The 21,505-nt window shown below is 37.8% G+C and overlaps 1 protein-coding gene across 4 annotated transcripts in view; it reads right to left on the bottom strand.

Annotated features, from left to right (window-relative positions):
• Positions 1-21,505, bottom strand: part of VCAN (versican) — a 116,646-nt gene that overhangs the window by 9,257 nt on the left and 85,884 nt on the right. For all 4 annotated transcript variants that reach the window (XM_074812159.1, XM_074812158.1, XM_074812160.1 and 1 more), the window contains 4 exons: positions 20,136-20,249; positions 17,630-17,743; positions 10,526-10,684; positions 9,682-9,764 (listed from right to left, as the gene is read on the bottom strand). In XM_074812159.1, the coding sequence (XP_074668260.1) occupies positions 9,682-9,764; positions 10,526-10,684; positions 17,630-17,743; positions 20,136-20,249 (470 nt within the window). The remainder of the gene's footprint in view (positions 1-9,681; positions 9,765-10,525; positions 10,685-17,629; positions 17,744-20,135; positions 20,250-21,505) is intronic.

The following is a 21,505-nucleotide window of genomic DNA, read 5'->3' on the forward strand; positions in this document are numbered from 1 at the left end:
TAGCTTTCCCGTCATGAACAAGATTCTACCGTGTGGGAGATTTGTTATTTAAATTTTCAGATAAACAGCCTTATTTGAGGTACTCGCTTCCTTATTAATGAGTAACCCATTCAGCTCTTCAGTTTGCACTGCCAAGGTGAATCCACAAGTAAGCAGTATCTCAGCTTTGTGACACTCGTTTGGAAATTTCAGCCATTCCGTTATCTCCAAAAGGCACACCAAGTGGCTGAGATCAATCTCTTGGATTTTGCAGTCCAAAATAGCCAACAAGGAGTGTGCTTAATGAAGCACAAGAAAATAAAATGCTCATGCAAACAAAACTGTACTGCTTGATCTCATTGTGTAAAGGCCAATAATCTTTTGTACATAACTAAAGCTAGGAAATAATTTACTTGAAATACATCTATTTAGATTCACAGGGTTAATGCTTTTCCTTCTGGGAAAAGGAAATATGTTTTCAGCATGTTTAAATAAGCTTAAAGTACAAATCTGTCTTGGCACTTTTTGGCACTTGTAATTTCCAATGTGATTTTTATTTTCTTTCATTCTGGCTGCTTCCCTATCTGATTGCTTCTTAATGAAAGACTAACGAGGCAAATAAAAACAATGAAAGAAACAGGGACTGGCTGACTGATATTCTCTGTGCCATTTCATCTTAAAGTGAAGCAACATGTTCTGCCTGGTATTTATCACTAAAAAAGCTGAAACCATCACTGCAAAGCTTACTGGTCATTATCATTTTTTTCCCCCCATAACTGTTAAGAACAGGAATGCACTTTTTCCACACTAGCAGATTCTTAGAAATCTTTATCAGGAAAGCCCCTGAACAAGTCCCTTGCTGTGGAGGTTCTGTTATAATTGGATAGCTTAACTAAAAATTACACCTCACTTTCAGTAAGTCCTGGCAATTACCCAGTTTTATAGGTTGGTTGAACTACAAGATCAGCCCAAGGTTACAATGAGTATATGGATCAGTTCAGAAAACCCTCATTTGTGACTCATGTTGTTATACAGCACTGATTCTGTTATATGAGACACTCATGGGAAGTTTGAAAGGGATCACATTTCCTTTTGATAGAAAAAAAATCAACAGATTACTGTGAAGATTTGGCAATGTCTGAAATACTTCCATTAAGTTCACCTAATATTAAAATGCATTTATACATTGGGAAAGACAAGAAACGACCATATAGCATAGGCTCAGTTTCACTTAATTTCACCCCAGTCCTGCAAAGGATTTTTCTGTTTAATTTTATGAATGGGAGCAGTCTGACCGAACTCACCAAAAGCATTCATGAGCTTAAAAACTCCATTCAGTGAGTGCTTAAGCATATACCTTTCTTTAAAGACATAGGTGGTGCCCCAAACTCTGTCAGGTAGATCACATCCACAATTCAGACACACGCTAAAATAACACGCTTAAGGAGGGACCAAGATAAGTGTGTTGGTAAATCTTTGCTGGGAGAAACTCTAGTCAATTTGAAGACAACTGCTGTATTTAAACTTATCTACAAGTACACACATAAATCACATGTCATGATCCTGATATTTTTTAGATCATAGTTGAATGGCTTCCCTCAAGCCCTTAATCTAAGCTTTATTTGCATGGGATTTAGGAAACTGGCAGGATTTGCATCAGGCAGGCACCCAACACTCCCCATTGCAGACTCACACTGTGAGCAAGACAAACTCCCAGAAGGAGCTTTGCTAAGAACCTTTGCAAAAGATTTCACTTGAAAGGGTTTTTTGGTAACAGAGCAGTGGAATGTATTGAAAAACTCTTTGATTTCCTATGCAACAGCTTGCAAAAAAAAGGACTCTGCATAACATACACTCATGTATATCCATGAATATCCACAAGCACTGATTGCAGATTGAATAAGCAGTAAGATCTATGCAAAAATAAATAATTTGGGGAAGAAATCCAAGGAATACAAATGAAACAAGTAAAAAAGGCTAGCTGATGAAGCTGAAACATCAAAGAACTATCAATCCTATCTTTAGGAGAGAGCTAATCGTGTGGTGGAGCAGATGACTAGCTCTTTGACTTTTTTTTTGAAACGATACCATAGCATGACAATTTTTCCATGAAAGCAGAAACTGCTAAGTATGGCAAAAAACTCCCACTAGATGGCAATGTCTACTCACGACTGAGTCCAGATACTGCCTCTGAGTCTTTTCAAAATAATAATTATTCAGAAAAGATATCTCTTTTATTAACTCTTTAAAAGCAAATTGAAGCCAGTGGATAGAACTCTATTGACTTTTATCTGCTCTGTACCAACTCTTCTTAGAGTAGTAACTTTCATCATGGTTCACACACTGTATAGTTCAATTTTGTGGGTATATTGTGTGTGCTGGGCTTTCAGAAGTCACCTTAGTACAGAGACTGAAAACTGAGTAGCAAAGAGCTGGTGAAATTCTCTTGCTAATGGGCAGATGTTTTACTGTGGAAGAAAAGTATGGTAGGGTGCTAAATGTTGGTTGGTATAATACATGTTCTTTGGGAGTCACGCTAACATAATTATATATTATCAACATGATGCATGTTGATTGCGTGGGGTGTAACTTACTCTTTTTGTGCGCAACTGCCAGGAGAGCCACTGAAAAAAGGAAAATCCTGCACTTTGTCATTTATATCAACAATTACTGCAGGTTTGAAGCTGTCCAAGAGTTTTAGCCCAGAGCCAACCATAACGAGGCTCTGAAGTAACTGCTGACCCCCCTGCTAAAAATGAGACAAAAACCCACTTTGTCCAAGAGGCCCTCCTTACTGCCTACGACATACTGAACTAAAAATATACCTGTCATTAATAACATTATATAGTTCTCCTCCATTTAAATGCAGGTCAAATGAGCATCTTAAAAAGAGGCTGTAATGACTGACTGCAGCACAAAACCAAAACATTTGGTAGATTTAAAATCTCCTTCTCCAAGGATCCTGTGGGACATGGGCACAATGAGCTTTTTGTTTGCAGCTGACTACAGTACTTTTTAGTTTGTTTGCTTTATTTAACCCTGAGAGGCAGGCTCCTTCCCTACAATAGTCCATGCCTTTTGAAGGTTTTTGTGTTCAATAAAGTTACTCTTTCTGAGAGGGGTGCAGTTACAGATTCGCTCAAGTTAAACCATTCTGATTCACTGACCAATAAAGGAAGGAAAAGAGAGGGCTTTCTTTGTGCCAGAATTAAACTTCTGTTTTGTTTTGTGTGGTTTTTTTTTTTTTTTTAAATGTAGCTACCTAACACTGACAACCTGAGGTTCAGCACTGCAAAACACAAAGCGTAAATGCTCCTATGCCGAAGGGAAGAAAAAGTAACGTAGAGTCTCTGGATAGTTTTAAAAGTGGCAATGTGCCCCATTACTTTCCTAGCTGGCAGCATTCTTCAAGTGACAGACAATCTGGCCACAGACACTAGCCAGCTCCTTATTACAGCACTAATCTTATGTAATGGGAGTGAGCTCACCGCCCTACAAAGCACTAATTATCAACAGCATTTTCCAAAGGATATGAATAACTCCCCTTGTGAGATGGAGGCCCAAGGCACAACCCCAAGTAGCTATATGCGCTTAATCCATAACATGAATAGCTCCAAAGGACTCCTTTACCGCTGTGCCTGCTCACAAGGGTCCTTAGCAGTGAAACGCCAGTAATCCAAATACAATGGAGAAGCTGCCAAAAGCAACACCAGATTTTTTCTATTTGGATGGGTGTGCTTTACAGCTGTAAAAGTTACTATTCACAGAACTAAGTGAATTATTTAAATTCAATTTCCCTAAGATATTTTCAAATGTCACATTGTGTTCACTCTTCCTTTGATCAAGCCACTTATTAAATGTCTGCACTGATAATTTAAGTTTTGCTATTTTGTAGTTGTATTACATCAAATTTAAAGTACACAAAGATCCAAGTAGACATGGATCAAGGACAAATTCCTCTTTTCACATAGTTGTGTGAGTATTTAGGCCTTGCTGTCTTCTGTATCACTGTGATTTTCCCAAATGTATCCGTTGTTGTTACGTATAATTGTGGGATGAAGATTGCCCATGATTCATCCTTAAAGAGTTGTTCACTATCACAGAAATGCTGGGAGAAAAGTCTACAGAAAAGTGCAAGAATAGTTTTGATTCTGCAACTTTTTTAAACCAAAGTCTTATGTATAGACATTTTCATTCCTGTGTAGAATGTAGATCAGAGGAAAACTAATGCTTTCCCACACCAAATGCCAACAGAACAGCCCTATAACTACACTGCAGTAGAAGAAATACAGAGCTGACAAAACATGCTCTTTAAAATACTATATTATTTTCTTCTGCCTCTTGCATCTGTCAATGTAATCATACCTGAAATGTCTTGAGCAGAAATTGGCTTGATTTTCAGGACGTAATGAAGTTCTAAAAATGTTGGGGTGCTGTGAGTTCTCTGAATACACTTCAGTACCTGCTTTCACTACCTTCACCTCTGAGACAAATTATCTGAAGTTAGGGACTGGGCAGATAAACCAAAGTTTGCAGTTTACAAATTCCCTTCCTTACAGGCCTACATGATCTCAGATGTTGCTGGTATTTCCAGCCCATGCTCATGGCAGTGGCCCCTAAGCTCCAACTCTCACTGAACTTGCACCACAAGTGAGGATCTAGGTTTCCTGAAAAAGCATTCACTTTTTAAGTTGTACTAACACAGCTGCAATCAACTCTTTTCCCTTGATATAAAAAGGGAATTGTTGCTGCTGCCAAAGTGTTTTTCATGTGGCCCTCCAGCTCCAGAACATGAATCCACCTCTCCCAACCACCGGAAACAATGAAAAGTTACTTCTTTCAAACACAGGAAAAAAAAAACAAAAAAGGAAAAAAAGAGAGAGCAGGAACACATTGTAGATGACAAAAGATTGCTTCCTGCCATACGGATACAGTACAGCAAATCAGAACAAATTAGATTCATACGGGTGGCCAGCAATGGATTCCACAGTTTAGTATAATTATAGCTTATTTTGTTCTGCATATTGGACAAGGTAGTCTAAGCTTAGCCAAGGAGCTCCTTTGAAGATGTGCTCTGACCTTAGCCAAGAAGCTCTCAATTTGTTTTTACAAGAAATCGCAAAAAAGACAAATACAAGCACATTGGCCTGGTTAATAAAATCTAGTATAATGAAATATCAGTTACCTGGAAAGTAATTTGTTTATGGAAAAGTAGTACCTGGACTGACAATTAAACTTTAGGGCATGAGAGGTACAACCCAACTACTTTATTCATGTCATTTTTCACTTTTCAAGTCCAGTTTGTGTTTGGGATGTAGTGGGTACAACATTCTGAAAACGCATCTTTTACCAGAAGATGGTGAGGATCTATCCATATAACCTAATCCATTGCATAAGATTATGCCATTTTGCCTGAAAGGCAGGAAACCGCTGAGCAGTTTTAAAATAAAAAACACTTTATAATTAAGAAATAAACCTGCTAAAATCCCCTAAAAGCACACAGATAACTATGCATCAAACACTTCAGTGAGGTAGATCAAAAAGCCTCCTCAAGTCCTCTTTGCAAGAACAGAGCCTACCGTACTATGATTTAAGAGTATGCCCATTTCTATTTTGTTAAGATAATTTTCCTTGTCTTAAAAGATCTTGTTATAGAAAACACATAGACTCAATATAGATATTGCCAAATGTCATGTGGACCAAAAGTTTTTAAATACTATTCCTTGCTTTCTCATTAAATCTGATTGTACTTGGTTTGTTACTCAAGACACCAATATTTTCCCCGAAGAACTCTGAGAATCAGAACGTGTATTTACAAGATCACTCCTCACTTAATCCAAGACTTGCAAGTTACATAAATTCTGGTTGATACATAAAAAAACCATGCACAGGAATAAAGGGGCTTTTTTGACTGCTGCTGGTTTTGATGAATTGCTAACAGCCAGTATTTTCTATAGGGGTTAACAAATAGAATGCCAAGATATGAAAAGTGGCTGACTATCGTTAGTCCGCTACTAGACACCTAAATAAGTGTCCCTATTTTCAGTGGGCCCTGAGCCTGTCAAAAGTACTCTAGGTTCAGTATAGTTTTCCCAGAAAGACCCTTAATTCTATATGCTCATTTGTTAAAAATCTTGGTTACGTTGTCCCACAAGCCTTAAAAAACAAACAAACCTCCCATGCCACTGAAGGGGCATGAACTGATCTCATCTGGACACTGCACAGAAATCTGATTGGCCCTTGCTTATTTGATTGGCAAAACGCTCATCCACTGATTCATGACGTAAGGGAAATTTCCGCAACCTGATCTGAGACTTTAAGCTTTCTGACATTACTAGGCCAACGACACAGATGAGTTTATCATCCTCATCTCACATGAATTGAAATGAAATGTGATCAAAAAAACCTCCCCCTCTATTCTGGGAGTCAGTGGAAAAGAGAGAGGACAAGATTTATATGCCAGTGCTGCATCTGACTATGAAATCCATAAAAGATAGCTAAGGTGGGCATACATATTCAGTAGCTCCCTGTAATTAGAAATAATGTGCAGTGCACTTGGAACTATGTTTGTTCGTTTTCACTAAGGAGCTCATGTATGTGCTTTGTCCAACTATCATATTTAATAGTGGCTGGCACTTAGCTTCAGTTTTAAAAATCTGGAAAAAAACAACTTGGCATGAGCTGAAAATGTTAAAAAATGACTGATTTCCTTCCATTGAACTCATTGGTTGAAATACATTTTGGGTGCAATGAAAAAAAAAAAAAAAAAGGTATTTGATCCCTTTTCCAGAAATTGTTAATAAAATACATGCCAACACCTGGCAAAAGAGTTCCTTCCAACATACTGAATATTTAAGTTGTGGATTTCCTTATGTCCATGGAAAATCAGTACCAAAGTAATCCAAACCTTGTTCCATAATCTCCAATGGTAGTGCCTGTGCTTCAGTGATTCCCAATTCCAGGGTTGTTCTCTTTTTTGTTTAGAAAGAAAACTCAGGTAAAAGAGAAATCACTAAAATGTATGACAGTTATCTCATCTGGGCAGTATTGGGTCAACTGCAGCACTGGGCCAACAATTCCATCCACAACATGTCTTGTTGTTGCTGTTGTTGTTCTTTTGATTTTTCTTTTAAGTCTACCAAGCATCAGGACTCTTTTTTTTAAAAAAATCCAAAACCTAATAAAATCATGTAATTTTCAGATTAAGTCAAGCTTCTATTGTCAGAAAATTCAAGCAAATATCAAGATAAAGATGAATGTACATCACTTAACAGATGCACAGTCTATCTAAGAGCTGGAGTGACTTTTTTGATAGCATCTCTATGAAAACTCTTATATCAGGGCAATCCTCAGCACAAATTTTCTTCTGTATCAGAAGTGTTGAATAGAATTGCAGATAGATAATACTCTCTTGGAGAAGCATGGGGCTGGGCAGCAAATGTAGAAAGAGCTGAACTACAGATTCACCCTGATATGCAAAGCACAAGAAGGCTATTTAGATTTTAGCTATATGCAAGAGCTACCTCTAATCTCAGAAATTCAAGTTAGAACCTGAGTGTTGATGTAATAATGCTGATTTTTATGATCACAAATTATATTAATTCATTTAATGTTATCATGACTACTGTTCACCTGCAAATACATAAATGATGTAATTTGTTGACCTACACAGTATTCAAATTCATTGGAATTTTAAGACATCATCAGGGAAATACATTTGAGGTATATATTTAATTATGCTATTGTTCCTATAGAAGTTCCTAGAGAAGTAGTAAATCACTGTAACCAGAAGAGTAGTTAGAAAGTATGAAAAATAAGTTAAAAACTAGGAAAAAGGAGCAAATGAGGAAGCTGCTCAGAACCATGCTATCCAGAAACCATATGGAATAAGTTATGAGGGAAAGCTATTGAAGCAATGAACATAAATGATTTCAAGAGACACCTAAATTGTTTCTGAAGGAGGAGACAGAGGGAAGTTGTTAAAAAGAAAAGAAAAATACAGTGGAAAAAAGATCAATCAAATGAAAAATATGGTGGACAGATGGTCTTATGCTGTTCCTGGAATATCTTAATTTCTTAAAACTAAAAATTAAAGCAAAAATGTAATAACAAATTTGCCCAGTAGCCTGACTTAAAAAATAGAATCTTGGCCCTAATTTTAATTTTCTTGAATTTATCATTCAATGACATATAAAATTTGTCTTTGGAATATATGAGCGTGTATCCTGTTTTACACTTCCCAGTGTAGGGATGGCTGCCCCTTCAGGCACTACGTTTATGCTCAAATATATCTCACCTACTTTAGATCCCTTAGTGAAGTGTAGGCTCCTTGACCAACCACTGTAGACAGCCCAGACCACTCCTGAGCTCCAACTAAACCCAAACCACCCTTAGAGGGTACCGTCAACGAGGTGTAAAAAGCCACATCAAGAGACAGAGAATGAACTCATCAAGAATGAGTAGAGTTCAAGGTTGTGGTCCATCTTGTGCTCCCAAACTTACATGAGGAGAGGCAAGAGAAAATGATGAAATGAAACTATTCTGCTTACATCCTGCAAGACTTCATGGCTCCAAGCACAAATGGGTGCATTGTTACCACCACAAGATGGACTGAGCAATCAGTCAGGCAACAAAAAGTTTCATCATCTTTTTCTTGCCCCCTGTGCTGCCACCTGCCACACACGGTAGTTTTCACAAGAAATTGCTTATTTACAAGTCATTTTAGAGGACTTTAAACCTCTGGTAATTTACACGAAATGGTAATAAACAAAGCCTGCTTTGCCCCAGGTGTCTTTCTACATAAGTTGTAGCCACATGGTATGCAGCAATGATCATTGCGTGCATGTGTGAGCGCGTGCACATGTGTGTCCAGATGCTTTGTGTTTGAAGATGAATTCACAACTGGAGAGGAGAACAATAAGCATAACCAGTTTGGGGATTTTTTTATGTAATGTTCTTCAATGAGTGTTAAACAGTAATAAATCACCTATCCCTTCTACAAAAGAAACTGTTTTGAATTGGGAAGAGCTCAATCATTTCCTGTATCCATCAGCTCTTTGATTTAGGTTAGTTAAAGGTGGGTAGAGAGTGTTCTCCCTCTCCTTCTGCTGATTTTCTTTCTTGTTTTAAGGCAATAAGAGGTATCAACAACATCTTAAAATTTTATGGACAGATTATTGGTTACAGACCTCCTGAAATACCTAAGGATGGCTGCTTTTCCTTCCTAGCTGTAGAGCTGCCACATAGACTAGAACAACCTCCAACGATACTGGTGAGGCTCCTTTATGCACTCTCACAGGCCCACAGAACTCAAGATCTTGAATGCCATATCCTTGTCTGAAAAATGCCTTCTGCTCCTTATACAGAAGGGAGAGGAGAATTGACATATGTGTCCTAATATAAGACCAGAAAAGCACAAACCAGCTCTAGCAGAGACTCTTAAACTACAGTCCCAGACTTTTTGTTTTCCTGTTTGGAAGCTTTGAGAGCTCCCCACATATACACTAATAAGAACTAAGAATAAGATTTTAGAACTATACCACAAAATAGTAGTTAACCGGAAACAAGAGTTTGCTGGCTGTGTCCTTGTGTGCATATTTAGCAACTGCATTTTTTCATGCAGTTTACCTCACTGTTGGTGGGAATTTGATAAGCCACCACAAAAAGAAATGAATGAGTGATTTAATTTCAAAGGCATCTTACCAGTGGGCTACCATCAGTCCAGCGGAAATCACGCTCAAACATCTTGTCATTGAGGCCAATCCACTGGTAGTCATGCCCAATACCTAAGGAACCAGAAGGATATTTTTATTAACTTTCCCATAAATGGAAGAGATTTCACCAAAGAAAATAAAAAGAATTTGCACAAAATGAATCAGACATCCTGTTCTTAAGATTCTTCTACTCATTATGCAAACAACTATTTACAGGCTGTTTTTCAGCTTTTCAATTTTAATTTGGAATGTCTGTAAAAATGCAGATTCTCATCTAAGTTTTAAACGATCCTGTCTCTTCCCTCCTGATGACGTTTCCCAAAGAAAAGTTTCCTACCTGAGTGTATCTGAGGGGCAGGAAAAAAAAAAAAAAAAAGATTAAAATAATAAAAGCATGTATTTTAATCCACATTTTTCAAGTTTTGGTTAGGCCGTGACCAGTGTTGTCTAGATTTTGCGGCACAGCATACAGTAACTATTTCTTTATGCCTACCTAATACAATATATGGTGGTATGGTCATTGATGTCTGGTGCACAAAAAATCTAAAGCCTGCAGAAAGGAACGTTTCATCAATTTCCAATGCCAAAACAATACTTCCTCTTCTCTTCCTCAGAAATAAAGTATTTTCTATGTAACAAATAATAACTTAATAGTGATAGGGAACTTACACTGACTGCAAATGTAAACATGAAGAACACAAAGTGTGCCTTTTAAACATTCTAAAACTGTATCTTAAGATGGAGATGTAAAAGCTGAGTGATCAGGAGAATATTTCACTCACTCTGAACCCTCAGTGCCTGCTTTTCTTTAGAGGAAACCTAGCAGTACATACGGTTCACAAAGATCTGCTCCTCATGAGACAAGATGCTTGTCAAGTGTGCTCCCTGGAGACGGCATTCCCGTTCAGCCGTGTCCCATGTACGCCGATGGGCAAAGTACTTGTAGCACTGTCCTTGAAACTTGTGCCAGCCATAATCACAGGTCTCTGTGTCTGTGACAAACAAATAAATCACATCTCTGTCAAAGGACGTGAAACACAGGCACGTTTCACGCAAGTGGATGGATTTTCTGCAGAGCAAAGGTTCAAGAAGATACCCACTCATCAAGCAGTACAAACACAAACAATCAACACATCATCCTTGAGATCTCATTACATTCTCAGGTAGTTCTGTTTACCCACTTTCAGTACCAAGCTGCAAGAATATTACTTATGTAAGGAGTATAATTGCAACTAGCAACTTTGTGAGCTTCCACTGGTCAAATTGTGTTGTATCTGGGCAATCTCAGGAGGACATCTTCAGTCCATAACTATGGACTAATAAAATGCCTGGATGTTGGACTTCAGTTAGTCTACCTTTCATCTGAGTTTTCTGAGTCTGAATATGGGAATGGGAATTTTTACTTGCAAGGGCAAATAGTTCTTTGAGTGACTGTACTAAATTACCTTGGTTTGGAAGAAACTGATAACTAAAAATAATAGGAAGGAAAGTGTTTGTGTTTGTTCAGTCCACAGATGCAAAGCTGCGGTATTATCTTTCTGAACTTACCCCTCCAAACCCTCCTCCAAAACCCATCTTCCTTGACAAAGTCTAACTTAATAAGCTTTAAGCATCAGTTTCTAAGGAAGGCTGTAAAGCTGAAATACAAAGTAATGAAATTCACATTGTCTATGCTTGTATGAGGGATGGTACTGATAAGAATGCATAATAGACAGAAGTTCACATCAGCCAGTATATCCTTTCATCTAAAAATAAACATGAGCCTTGGAACAGTAACAATCCATGGATTTGACGTTAATTATTTTGTCAAGGTTAGGCAGCTGTAAACAGAAGAGATGGCAAGAAACAACAAAGTTCCAGTTCCAAGTTTGCTTCTGCACCAACACTGCAAAAATCAGTATTAATGAGATGGGCATAACAAATATGATGCCTGAATGTGTTGTGCTTGATGATGAGAAGAACTTGTCACTGAGAAGAGAGAGTTTTAGGGAGGAATGAGAGAAACAATAGGGAAAACTCAGACTGGTTTGAGTTATGGCAGGTGAAATAGCATCTTAGAGGACACTTCAGCACAAGATTACAGCTTGTTTCAACTACAGCCAGTTCAAGCTATCTAAGTACATGATGTCTCACCTTGAAGGGCCTCAGCTACAGGATGTTGAAGAACAGAAATACAAAGCTTGGCCTTCCCTACTCCACCCACCAAAGAGGAATTCGCTGCTTCCCGCCAAGTTTTATCCATCCCCAAACAAAACTGTGTCTGAAAGCAACTGTCTGGCCTTTCCAGAGATACAGATATCTTCTGGGTATGAAATTGGATTCCTTATTTTCACTAAGTCAATATAGTCAATAGTCAATAACATGCTTTGGCCAAAGGGACTCTTTTTGCATTAGTACAGAAAATGACAAATATTACAGAATATGTCAATGACATATGACTGCAAATTCTTTAACTATAATATTTCTTAGGTTTGAGCAGCTACCAACTGAAAGACAATTGTAGAATAATTTTTTCACAACACGAGACTAGTTCTTAATTCATAGCAGGAAGAGGTCATTCACATTCTGAAGCACCAAAGTGTCTATTTTTTAAAAAAAAATTTATGTCTCCCAAGATAAAAACTAGATTTTACATGTACGTAAATAGATTTAGAAGTGCAATATATCACTTTAGAGGCTTACCAGAATTTCTCTTACAATTCCTGGCAACACTAATAACATAGCAGTCATTGTCTTAGGAGTTTGGTATCAAAATTGTTTTCTAAAAGTCATCAGTGCAGACATAAATGTACCAAATACAAAGGCATAACAGAGCTTAAACTGATTATCTCTCTTCTATTTTCAACAAGTTAAGCTGTAGAAAACTGCTTGTGCCTTGAGTAAACCCAGATATGAAAAAGGAATGTAATCTATACTACCAACTTGTTAGCTTTTTATCTTTTCCCTCTTTGTATTCTGTATGAGGTGCAAGCTGCCGATAGAGCTTTAATCTCTGGCATCTAGGCCATTTTAAAGTTTAGTCTGCCTTTGACTTTCTAGCACATTTGTTTAACCACACTATGCTGACTAACAGTGCTATGTCCTTTGTGAAGGCACTTAAGATTTTATTATTCATCTTGTTCAGGGACTCCCTTGTCCCACAGGAAAGAAGTCAGATAATAACAAGCAGCATTGCATGCCGAGAAAATCATGGCCAGAGAGCATTTCTAACTATTAATAAGCATTTCTAACTAATATTCTAGCCTATTCTAACCAAGCTTTCCCTGGCTTCTACTAGGGAAGAAGTGCACAATTTGAGAGAAGATCTGCTGAAAGGCACATGGGGGAGGCAAAGAGGTTTGAAAACACAAAATCTAGAAGAATGGGTTCACAGAATGAGGTATGATGGCCTAAGCATGAATCGTAAATAACAAATTTTTCATCTTAAGATATGCCAAACGGTGACATAGGTACTCTTAGTTGAAATGTATGCACTGCAGTGCACATACAAGTCCTCCCTCCTATCCAAAATAGCATGCTGTTTTCCAAAAGAGAAAAGTCAAATTTCTTCTGCACCTGTCTGTAGCCCAAATCTACAAAGACAGAAAAAGACAGAGCTGATGGCTATAAAATACATAGGACTTTTAGAAGGGGAAGAAAGGACTGAGAGGATTGTTTCGGTTTTTTTTGAGAGGAGAGGTGGATGAGAAGAAGGGAAAAAGGAATGGGGGAAAGGTGAGTCAAGAGGCTAGCGGATGAAAAATGCAAACCAGGCAAGTAAAAAATGTGGAAACTGTTTCATCTCCACAGTGCTTTGTCCCAAGTGTGTGTATCTTGCTACCTTAACAAAGCTGAAAGGGTGACATAAAGGTAAGGGCTCCATATGGTTATAACTTTTTAATGCCTTTACTGAACCAGTAAAGTCTAATTGCAGGTGGCTGTAAATTTTCTGACCCGATCACATGTAAGTAAAATAGGTGCAAGCACTTACTGAATACAATACTCCATGTTCATTGTATACTTATCCAAGAAGGTAATGACAGCTTTTCTCAACCTTATTCCAGAACCTGATGGAAAGACTGAAACCCTGCTTGATATATTTATGATGTTTTAAAAGTCGTCTCACTAGTCTTAAGATTTATGACAATTTACAGGCTTTTTCAGTGATGTGTGCAAGGAGTTACTTACACAGCTTCTGTTCTCTGTAACAGCAATTGTATATATATAATAACATCTCTAAACACTGCATTAAAAAAAAAAAAAAGGTTCTCTGTAGGTTTAATACTTAGATAGGTACTGTTTTTTCAACAGCTGCATTAAGCTGCTGACAATAGGTCCCTTGTCTTTAAAGACATTCCATAAGAGGCTTAAAGAAAATAAAGACTGAAACACAGATACTAGAACATAATGAGAGTCTTACTCAGCTGTGAATTTTATCTGTGACTGTCTGCCTTCAGCTAATGAACAAATGCCTGAGACCCATTAGCCCACACATCTTGAGGAGAAACCATTTCTCTGGTAAATATTCAAAATAATCTGTTCTCAGCTGAAAGACATCAGCTAGAGACCATCTGTTTTCAGAAAGTATCTTTGCACTGAGCCCTTCTCAAATACTTCCATCCCCAGCTACCAAGCCCTCGGAACAAAGTGGATTAAATGAGACCAGCATAATCACAGACATTTGAACAATGAACTTGGGTTATAAAAAAACGTTGTTCCTGATATGATGATTAAGAAAACCCAGTTGTTTTGTTTTCAGAACCTGGACGACAGCAGCTGGTTGTATTATCCCAAGGAAGCATGTCCTGTAACAAACACATATGTGCCATTTTGGCACACAGGTCCATGCATGCAGCTGCATTTGGTAAACAGGCTAGCCTAGGTGCGCCTGCAGAGATCCCGCAGAGGAGGAAGCCAAACTTAAGTTTAAAACACAAACACCGTTCCTTGAAAGCAGGTAGTCACCAGGTGGAAAAGCAAAAGGACAAAAAGAAAAGGAAACTCTAGTCAGCCAAGGAAGGAAGACGAAAATCTAAACAAGTGCACGTCCAATTCTCATAAAAAACATTCTTGAGATTGGGGTTCAAATTTCAAGTCTCTACCATTTGTTGTTTCCCATGTAACTATCCATGAAGTAAGGTGCTCCCCACCACAAATACAGATGGCCAGATAATGCAACAACAGCCGCAGGCTTTCATACACCCCAGTGGTCCCTCGGCACTATTATCTACAGCTGGTTCCACAAGCCTGGTGTGAGACAGGGTATCAACCAAACCTCTTCTCCTCTTTCCCCAAACATGGAGCCTGCAAAGCAACGCTTCAGGAAGCAAAACTGGGAGGATCTGATCTCTGGGCTCATTTATCTGGACACTGAGATCTTTCATAAGGGCTTTTCACAGAGGGATGGCAATGGAAAGACTGATGGCTCCCCCAGAGTAAGACTCACATCAAGATCCACTGTAGCCTGCACTCCTCCTTTGAAAAAGTTTTTGGGATATTTCTGCATATTAAGAAGTGATACTCAAATGTCACCAAGTAGCATGCAAAATACGCATCCGTACTTTGAAAAGATACATGTGCTGGGCAAAAGAGGGTATTATCTAACAGAGGGACTCCACTCACTTTTAATCTAGTTTGAACCAGAAGTGATGCTGGCTTACTGAACTACCAATCTAGTTTAAAAAGGAAACACCCTCAGCTGCTCTATTTCTAACATCAGACAACTTTAGCTCTCTTCAGGAAGAAGTTCCTGGGCTCAGATTGTCTGCTGAACTGTTTCCACCTGGCAAGAAAAATGGCTGTCAGGCAGCCAGTTACAGCTCACTGAGTCTCAGGATTGATTTCCCTCACCCTAGGTTAGATCACCCTGAAGGCTCCTCAAACTTCTACCACCAGCTGGAGCTCCCTGACGTGCAGCTGCACTGTCCTCTGGTCACATCCCCTCCTAACGCTGACATAGGCGTAATACATCAGTCAAAGATCCCTTAGTCTAGAAAAGTCTTATGGGGGCATTTGGGTGAAACTCTGAGCTCTACGTTTTTTTCTGCACCAGTATTGTGGGACTGGGACACAGTGCAGTTGTCTCCTACTTTGAGCTTCATTTCCAGAGGCAATGCAAACTCACTGCTTCCATTCCCTTCCATGGCATTTTGAATACTCAGCACCTAAGAAAGCCCTTCAGTTTGACTTTTTTCGAAGCTTTCTAAAATGAACAGTATATATTGGAAACAAAAAAAAAAAAAAAAAAAAAAAAAGAGTAATGAAATATAATCTCAGTGTGCTCAACTCCACCTTTCCTGTGGCACCGAGGTACGCATTCTGTCGTTCTGGCTGGTCTTTAAATCTAGTGAGGTCAGGACTGGTGCCTTGAAATAAAGCCTGCTTGCCAGACAACCGTGTCTGAATCGCCAACACAGTTTTATTTTGTCTGGTGGAGTGGAAATTTGGCACTAAATGCTTTTCCCAAGTCCCAAACCACTGCAGGACTTTAAGTGGAGGAAATTTAAATTCCAAAACTCAGTGAGCAGGGCTCTGGTTCTGATTGACAAACTAGGAAATGTTCCCATTAACCACCTAAAATGCGTTCTCAGGTTGGTCATAAAAAGCAGCTTAAAGCTACCAATGGTACTCAGAGCCACTCGCTACTATGGATTTGCTGGAATGAAGGGGAGGAGGAAGTGAGTGAGAACATTTCTTTTGTTGTGAAAAAACTGTCAACTTATAATTTTGGAGAACAGATTCAGAAAATCCTTTCAAATTATAAGGTTAGTCAGACTACTGAAAAAATTAAACAGTGAAAAGTGCTGGAGCTGGTCAGCTTTCAGGGTTTTCAGCTCTAAAAGACAAATCTCTATACATTGAGCTGCAAGAAAGGCAGTTTGCAAACTGCCTTTCACTGAAGATGAGAAACAAACATGAAAATACACAATATTAATTAAACAAATCCAAAGGTTTAGTTCATTCACCTGTGACCAAAACCATTCAGCTGAAAAAAAAAAAAAAAAAAAAAGTATTTTCATAAGCTTTAGAAAGTACACTTTAAAACACCATTTCTTTTCCCCATGGGAATGCCTTCATTAATTTTACTGACAGAACAGATTTTACTACCCTATTCCTCCTCCCACATGCACATATTGAGTAAGCATCTTGCACTGTAAATATTTCTTGTAAATACAGTGGGATTTCTTGAAGGCAATATTCTAACAATTACAGAGACTTGGATGTTTAATTTGATTTCAGTTGTCCAGTTTAAAAAGCCTTTTACAACTTCATTGTGATTGTCATCCTGCACCTACTTTTCCTAAAATAATCAGTTTGAAAATTCTGGGATGAAGTTTTCAAGGCTATGGTCCCCAGAGGATGGATATATAATCTGGCATATTCAGTAGACTATTCCTACTTTCCAGTGATGCTTGTTGGAAGTGATGGGTTCTGATATGTATTTTACACCATATATAATTTTTTAAGACAGAAGCTTGGTCAGAGAGTAACTCTGCTCCCACTCATTATCCCAGAAACATCACTACAGTAATGAGAGAACCTCGTTATGTGTCTTCCCAGTAATTTGCCAATATGAGCAGGCTGTTCTTGCCTTGGAGACACCTGAAAGCCATGCAGCTGTTGTTATTTTGACACAGAAACTGCCCAATATATCAGTTTATATTTGGTGCAGCAATAATGTGACTTCCAGTCAGGTTAGCATGTGGATAGACTTTGTTCTCATCTGTCTGCAAAAGATGGTGCAGATGTAACCTTGAACAAAAAGTCCCAAGCCATAAATCATGGGAGTCTAACATACGCAAAAATTATAATCTTTCCTTATCAGTGATGACTTCCCACAGATTTTGACAGTTTCTTCCATCCTCTTGTTTTTAGAAGGCTTTGCCTAGTTACTCCAGAAGGGTGTTGAAATGGAAACGGATGACCTCGATCACCATAGATTAAAGAATACACCTTACCTTGTTCACAGAGAGCACCTATATAGCTTGGCAAACACAAGCAAGTAAAGGTGTTGAGGCCATCTATACACGTGGCTCCATTCCGGCATGGGTTAGACTGGCATTCATCGATATCTACAACATAAAGATAAAAGTGTTTTTATAATCCACCCACCTCCCAGAAGGGAAATGTTCTTCAGCATTAGTCATACTTATTACTAGGATCAGTTCAATTCAGAAGAATGAAGTATTGCAAAAGATGCAAGTGACTGGTTTATTTGCATAATAACTGATTTCACCATGCACAACCTTTCTTTCTCTTCATCCACAAGCCAAGAAGCAGTTTTCTCAGGAAATGTGACTTTACTGATCCACAATTTTATATCTAGCACTCTGACTCTTGAGTCAATTTCTGAAATCTAGACCTTCAATTCCTCATTGTGTAGATGAGAAAGAAGTGATACTGTGTCGTATGTAGTATTTTTCCCATACTGGTGGAAAATTTGACTTGTGTGTGTGACCATGGCACATAAAACAATCATCAAGTACTGGAGACCTCAAATACCTTCACCAATCTCAAAACTGGAAATTTTGTCATATACCATCAAACAGGCTGATAATTTCAGTCTGCAAAGCAGCACGCTCTGGCATCTTACTGGTTTACATTTCTCATTTCTTCCTTGTCTAATCTTATCAAGATAAGGACAAAGCATCATAAAGACAATCTCACTAAATCACCAGTCAGATAGTAACATTCACAGTCATGCACAGGTCTACTGCTGAACCTATGGCTCCAGAGTAAATAGGTAACATTTCTCTCCCCCACTCCTCTGTCTGCTAAAATACCTTGTCTTTGTCTTTTAAATTGGAGCACTAGTTCATTTAATATAATTACTTTGTGCATGTGTCTGCACAGGTTATAAGCTAGTATGTCTCTTTATAAAGATCATATGGTGTTTTCTAATGAGCGCTGTTCCCCTGAAACAATCACAGCTTAAACTTCAATGCAGATTTTTCAGACATCTTAGTCGCAAGTGAAGGTAGTGATTGACTATTAAAATATAAAAGAAGTTAAACATATGTACAAATCAACAAAGAGTTGTGCAATCCTAGGAATAATTGCTGCATCATATGAAAGGTTTTTTACAAAATATTTTTATTTAAAAAAAACACTGTTCAAATTTTATGCATGGTCTTATTTGTTCCAGTCATTTAGAAAAATTTTAAGTCAACATTTTATGCCTTGTATACAGAGCATCCCTGAATCTCAAGTCAATGTTTTATGCTTATATTCGGAATATCCCTGAATCCAGGGCTAGAAATGCTGTGGTTTACTTTCTTAAGCACCACAGAACATATTTCGATATAGCAACTGGCCATGGAGAGTCCCACTCCAATTCATTAATAAGCCACTATGAGTTCTAGGGGGCAAGAAGTGGCCAGATTATTCTTTTGAAATCCTGAAAAAAAAGAGAAAATTATTATCTCTGACCCCTGGTTTGCAACCAGGGGATGCCATATTCCTTGACAAAGAAGAAGATTTAAGATACAACATCTATAACTCGATATCTAGCAGTAACAACTCACTAGGGAACTAGCCAACTCATCAATATGAGCTGGGAAAACAGAAAAACGCTGGCTAATTGTTTTTTTAATCACATACTGTCTTGCAGAACACAGATAAAAGCATAGTAATCCTGACAATTATGCTGCACTGATATCAACCTTTGGGCTAGGTTTTTTCCTCCCAAGCTATATATGATGAGCTGAACTCATTTTAGCAACACCACATGGGTTTTTTTCTTTCAAATTTGGCAGGCAACTGTGTAACAGGCAAATCCATGGGAATCAGGGAATGAAACTTACATTTCTAAAGTCTAAACCAGCTCTACACTACACAGCCAAACTACCACTTTTATCACAGTTTGGCTTTCTGTTTGGAAGGAAAAGCTGTTTTTTCTGAACTGTACTGGTGAGTGTCCTGAAACCCATAGTCATAACAGGTAAACACAGATGTCACTGGCAGCCTGAAGAGGCCCTCAACTACAAGAGTTATGAAAAAAATAATTTATGCCAAAGATGTATATGATTATGATCATATTTACAATTTCCTTGAATTGTAAATCATGCTGGCATTCAGTGCTCTTTCCCAGTCACATTTGGGATTAGCTTATTTTATCACCCTTTCAAATAATTACACAAAGCTCTTAAGAACTATCCCAATTATTAATGTTTATTTGGTTTTATTTGATGTATTTATGAACTTAATATTATGAATTCTAGGTCATGTAGTTCATTTGCAATTCTCTTACACCTGTACAAGTACAAATCTGTGCACTTTAAGGGGAGAGAGAAAAGGCATAAGTGGACCTCCTTAATTTTGTTGTTCTCTCCCTAAGTAAGTTCTCACTGTAGAGTTTTTCAAATGTCTATGCATTCTTCAACTTCAAAACACATCACTTCTGCAGACCTCATGTATGAAAACTTTATACTCAACTTAATCAGTATCTAGATGGCATCAGCTTACCTAATTCACACTGCTCGCCGTTGAAACCTGGCAAACATGTACAGATGTAAAATGAACCACGCGGATAGCAGGTACCACCATTAAGGCAGGGATTGCTTTTGCATGGATCTTGGCCTGTTAACAAGCAGAAAAAGAAAATTTGCTCTGTAGTTTCAAGGAACTGGTGTCTTTTTGACTTTTTTGGAAGAAGAAATCTATCTTCATTTCTGTATTGATGTTGAAGGCTTTACTGTAGTTACAGAAACCCTGTTAACGTAATAGACCACTGAAAATAAGATAGTTTTGTAAAATAATAAAGCTTATTTTCAGGCATCACTATTTTCAACTTTAACAACAACATGGAATTTACTATGAACCACTATAAATAATTTTCAGAATTACATTTTTTTGTAGCAATTTGTACTATATTTGGCAGTCATGATATTCAATTGAGGATTTAGTTTGCATGACATGACAATTAATTATAGCTGAAAACAGTTAAACATATGCAAAATGAATGGAAAATGTTTTTTTTAAAAAACAGGGTTAGTTTATGTAGAATGATTGGGTACACAGAACATACTGGCTGGCTGCTGTTGTTTCACTTCGTTATATTTAATCAATCAATGTCCGTAAAGTCTTATTTCTTTGAAATGATGTTTTCACACATGCATATTTCCCACCTGTCTTTCTTAAAAACACATTTCAAGAATACAAATAAGGGTACTGAACACATTCATAACTGAACTAAACATTAAGATAAAAGCTTACCTGCTATGAAATCCTCAGCTGTGATGGGACTTGTTATTTAAACAACTTTTCCTTGCAGAGCTTTATGCCTTCTAGTGATGTTTATTTCAACTGAGTTTAGATATTTGCATTTGATTTAATGCCTAGGAGCAATCACTCACACAAACAAGTACGCACTAGATAACCATTTCTAAGTATTAACTTCTCAGAGTTAGAGGGAAATCATGAAGACAGTCTTTCTGGGATACAGGTAGAAAGCCCTGGCTTTGAAAACTTATAAAAAGGGTAAGAGAGTTCTGTAACCTAAGTTAATTCAGAGATATTAAAAAAGTTTAGATATTTGGTTACGTGTTTCCAGAAGAACCTGACAATGGTTTATGAAATAAAAGATAACTAACATCTATTTTATCCTTGCAAATTAGACATTCAAAGAAGTCTTCTTAACATACCAACTTCCCTATCTAGTCACTGGAAAGCAGAATTTTCAGTTGAAAGCCTCCAGAAGAAAATCTGTCCACAAAAGTTTGGGATTGTAATTAAATGGGCAGGATCTTACTTTGGAGGTTTTGAAAAGAGTCTGATCACACCCATAAAATAGGGTGCTTGTTTTAGCACTGCTTCACTGAAAGTCGTAAAGGTAG

Source organism: Strix aluco, chromosome Z (assembly GCF_031877795.1).
Source record: "Strix aluco isolate bStrAlu1 chromosome Z, bStrAlu1.hap1, whole genome shotgun sequence".
Lineage (NCBI taxonomy): Eukaryota > Metazoa > Chordata > Aves > Strigiformes > Strigidae > Strix > Strix aluco.